General features: G+C 51.1%; 1 protein-coding gene across 5 annotated transcripts in view; it reads left to right on the top strand.

The window, feature by feature from the left end:
- Strn4 (striatin 4) overlaps positions 1-4,375 on the top strand; it is a 26,831-nt gene that overhangs the window by 2,761 nt on the left and 19,695 nt on the right. For 3 of the 5 annotated variants that reach the window (XM_033765869.1, XM_033765868.1, XM_033765867.1), the window contains exon 1: positions 53-213. The exons of 1 other annotated variant lie outside the window; for it this stretch is intronic. In XM_033765869.1, coding sequence (XP_033621760.1) covers positions 195-213 — 19 coding nt within the window. In that variant the 5' untranslated portion in view covers positions 53-194. Of the gene's footprint in view, positions 1-52; positions 214-2,261; positions 2,699-4,375 lie in introns of those variants that run through there. One more of the 5 variants, XM_010640842.2, reaches the window with a different exon arrangement.

Raw genomic sequence — 4,375 nt, 5'->3', positions numbered from 1 at the left:
GCGCGCGCGGTCCAGGGGCTCAGTGGTGGTCGCGCGACGCCCGGGACAGCCTCAGAGAACTCTGAGCAGGGTTCCGGGAGGATTCAGCGGGGAAGCCCTGGGCGTCCCGTGTGGAAGTGAGCTGAGGCTTTCAGGGTGCTGAGGGACAGTCAGTCCTCCCAGCCCGTCCCCTCCAGGTTCGGGTTGGAGATTGCATGCACCTCGGAGCTTCAGGTAGGGCAGCGGGAACACCCGCGGGGCTCGGGACCCGCTGGGCGCCAAGGCAGGTCCTGGGGAGTCGGAAGGAGCGAGGGGAGGAAGTCCGGGATTCCAGGATGGGGCGTGTTCCGAAGCGGTTGGACTGGAGGAACCGAAAGATAGCTTTGAGGACTCCGGGAGTGGGAGAAGGGTTTTGAGGGGTCTCAGGATGAAGGTGTGCCCTCTTTTCCTAGGAGGAAACTTTGGGAAGCCTGAGCATGTGTGGCAGAGTGTAGGGGACGGGTTCCAGGGCTGGAGGAGTGGACAGGACAGTGCACGTCTAGGAGTCGGGGTGGGACAGCGTGAGAATGGGAGTGCCAGTGTGGGGGTGTTGGGGAAGTTGGGGTGATGGCCCTGAGATGGGAGATGTTTTGTAGGATATCAGCGAGCAAGAGAGAGAGAGAGAGAGAGAGACAGACAGACAGACAGACAGAGACAGACAGACAGACCTGAACTGGAGGGGGTGGCAGGTCCTGTCCGCTGTGGAGACAGTGGACTTGGGATGGGAACGGTGAGGAATGGGGGTACCCTGGGATGACGCGTTAGGGGAAGCATGTTGTACAGCAAGAAGGTAGTGTGAGGAGGCATTTCAGAGGGACACTAGGGCGAGATGTGTCTGTATAAGACCCTGGGGAAGCACCCCGTGGTGAATGGAATGGAGAGAGGAATGTGCCCTGGGATGATGTATGGAAGAGGCTGGGTTCCATGACCTTGAGAAATGTGGGTCCTTTTGTAGATAATGTCTGGAGGGAGGCATGGGGAAGTGGGGATTTGGGGGGATCCAGGGATCCTGGGCTGGGGTGTTATCAGCAGAAGTTGTCAGTACTTGTGTCTGGCAGCCCCTTTCCCCTTCCCAGTTGTCATTTCCTGTCTCCTTGAAGAAGAGACTGAATGTAACTGGTTAGAATTTTGTCCATGGGCAGAATAAAGAGGGCATCTCACATCTGTGTGTCACTCCCCCTATCTTAGTTGGGTGGTAGCAGAGGCTCTGGCTAAGATGGGAGAGGAACCCTTACATAAGTGCTCCTTGCTTTCATTGCCCAGTCTACTTCCAAAGCTTATTCCCAGCATACATCTCATTAGATCTTCTCAATGCCCCATTATATAGGCAGGGCCAATGTCATTACCTCATTCAGCAATAATGATAGCAGCTGCTATTTATTCAGCCCATATTATGTGTTGAGTGTGCTGTATTAAGCACTTTAGATACAGGCTTTTGCGGGGGGCAACATTCCGGTGGGGGGGAATTATATTATCCTTCCCTCTCTCTGTTTTGCTGTACTGGGAATTGAACCCAGGGCCTTCACACTGAGCTACATCCCCAGCCCATTTTTTATTTTGAGACAGAGTCTTGTTAAGTTGCCCAGGCTCAGCTTGAGCTTGGCAGTTCTCCTGCCTCAGCCTCCCAGAGTACTGGGATTACACATGTGTAATATACCCCCCATCAGAAGAGGAAGCAGGCTTTGAGAGGGCACATGATTCATCAAGAATCACAGTAGCGAATGGCAAGGCTGGTCTGTGTTCTTTCCCTCTCTGCTTTTGACTGTAGACGAGAAAACTGGCTCAGTGAAGCTCGGTGGCCTCCCAGGTCAACCATGTGATCATAGCAAAGTTTGGTCTGAGTCTTGGTTTTGAGAACCTCACATCGGTACATTGAGCACCCAACACACCACCTTTTTTCCTAAAAGAGAGAAGTGGTGTATATCCCCTTGCTTATGCCTCTCCTCGCAGTTGGAGGGGAACTTGGGAATCTTCTGCTCGGCTCGCTCACATCTTGGCTCCAGCGCTCTCACTGTGCTTTGTTTTGCTAGATTAGTAAAGCTGAGCTTGTCAAGCACGTGTGCTTATATGTACATATATATGCCATGTGTACATATATGCCATAGTACATGTGGTAGGTGTGCACATATGTATGTGAGTGACAGGGAAAAGTGTCTCATTCTTCTCTCCATCTCTCCTCCACAACCTGTTGTTGCTCTCAGTAGTGTAGGTGTGTGTGTGTGTGTGTGTGTGTGTGTGCGTGCGTGCTGGATGGGATCATGCTGGTTGTACTACTTTGTGACTTGTCCTAGAATCGTCTTCTGGTGTGACTTTCCTGCCAGCAAAAAGCCGTTTCCCATTATTTTTGATATGTAGTATTCTATTGTGTACTTGTACTGTAAGCTTTTTAATTTGATCCCTTTTGGTGGACTTTGAGGATTGTTTCCAGTTTTCCCCCCATCACAAATAGCTTTGGTGAACATGCTTATCTCCTGTGTGAAGCAGAATGGATGAGTGCAGTGTTGGAGAAGAAGTGTTTATAAAATGGTGATAACTCTTACACACCTTTCCTGTGGCACTTACAGAACCTTACAGAAGGCCCCAACTTCTCCGTGAGGTCCTTCCCGGCCAGGCATTAGTTAGCTTCTCATGAACGCTGAAGTATAGCCCGAGGTGTTCTGAGCACAGGACCCGAGGTTTGGTAAGTGCTCAGTGCACAGGTAATTGGACAAGGCACTGACTTGGGTCGGGGGTGGAGGTGGTGTGGAGATGCAGTCTGAAAATAGGCAGGAATGTGTTTATGAGGGGATACCAGACTTATTATCAGTCTGATAATGAGCAGACAATATGGTTTCTTTTCTTTCTTTTTTTTTCCCCCCCAGTACCAGGAGTCAAATTCAGAACCTTGCAATTGTGATACAGGTGCAGTGCCACTGAGCTAAATTCCTGCCCTAGTATGGTTTCTGCCCCCAAAAACTTCCAGGCCAGCAGAGGAGGTGGTTTGTGCAGGAGACTGCAGAGAGCTGTACACGCTCGTGCAAAGTTGAGTTCCTGACTGCATGGCCCTAAGGTTCTGTGGCCCTCCCTGTGTGCTGTGCTGTGCTGGGTGCTTCTAGAAGGAAACTTCTGGGGTGAGATCTGACCAGGCGTGTTCTTGTGGGAGAAGTGAGGTATAAGGTGTGGAGCTGTCCCCTTCCCACTTAACTCCTAGTGGGAACTTCTCTGTGCCAGGAGCTTTGGAAGCTTAGGAAGCAGGAGTGTCAGAGCTGCAGGGCTCACAGCACTGTTTGGGGACCTGGGGAAAGACAGGTCGCAGCAGGAATAGAGACTGTGGCTCCAGGAGGAGTGTGGAAGCCTCCTGTCCTAAACTAAGGTTTTGGAGTCCAATGTGTTGTCTGACTGGCCAGAGGCAATGGCCATGGGCAGGGGCGGTGAGCAGAGCCCTTCCAGATCCCAGCAGTACCTGGGGGCTGCTGACCCTTGTGGCCTGGAAAGACTGACTGGCCATTGGCACTTCCTATTTTGCTGGGTTTCCACCAATCTGAGACTCTTCAACCACATCTTTCTGGTTCTGTTTCCTCCTTTCTGTTTGTTTGTTTGTTTGTTTGTTTGCAGTAAATGGAGATTAAACCCAGGGCCTTCACACTGAGCTACATCCCAGCTGTTTTTGTTATTTTGAGATAGGGTCTCATTAAGTCACTAAGTTGCCTAGGCTGGCCTCAAACTTGCGGTCTTCCTGGATCAGCCTCCTAGATTGCTGGGATTACAGACTCCCACCACTGTGCTGGCTCCTCACTGACCTTTTTACACATTCATTCTGGGTCTGTTGTGCTGGGGTTCAAACCCAGGGCTGCATGTGCATGGCAAGTGCTCCACCTCTAAGCTGCAGCCCCATCCCTTTTTGGCATATTCTGATACAGCCGTACTGGCCCTTTTTTGAGTTCCTCAGGCCTACTGTGCCACTCTTTTCTCTGTCCTTTGCTGAAGCACATTTCTCTATCCTGACTGTATTCTAGTCAAACTCAAGCCTTAGCTGAAAGGTCATTTCTTTGTCCCTCTTCCTGTTGCATCCTTTGCTTCTGCTCAAGGCCCTGATCACATTTTGTGTGGGTTGTTGCTGCTCTTACTTGTCCCCTGCTCTGGACAGAGAACCTCGTGTGAGCAGGAACTTCAAGGCTCTTCAGTTCCTCCCCAGTACCTTGCACAGCTCCTGGCATGCTGGGCACACACAGTGTGACCACACAGTGTTGCCAGACTGCACTGCACAGGGCCTGTAGGAGAATCAGTAAGAGAGGCCCAGAAAGGCAGGCAACAATGAGGGGACACTTGCGGCTGTGCCTGGTCCTCCTCTCTACCTTCTTTTTTTTTTTTTTTTTTT

This window comes from Fukomys damarensis, unplaced genomic scaffold (assembly GCF_012274545.1).
Source record: "Fukomys damarensis isolate Sample0158 unplaced genomic scaffold, DMR_v1.0_HiC HiC_scaffold_19, whole genome shotgun sequence".
NCBI lineage: Eukaryota > Metazoa > Chordata > Mammalia > Rodentia > Bathyergidae > Fukomys > Fukomys damarensis.
Note: the sequence above shows the minus strand (reverse complement) of the source record. Positions and strands in the feature narration are given on the sequence as shown.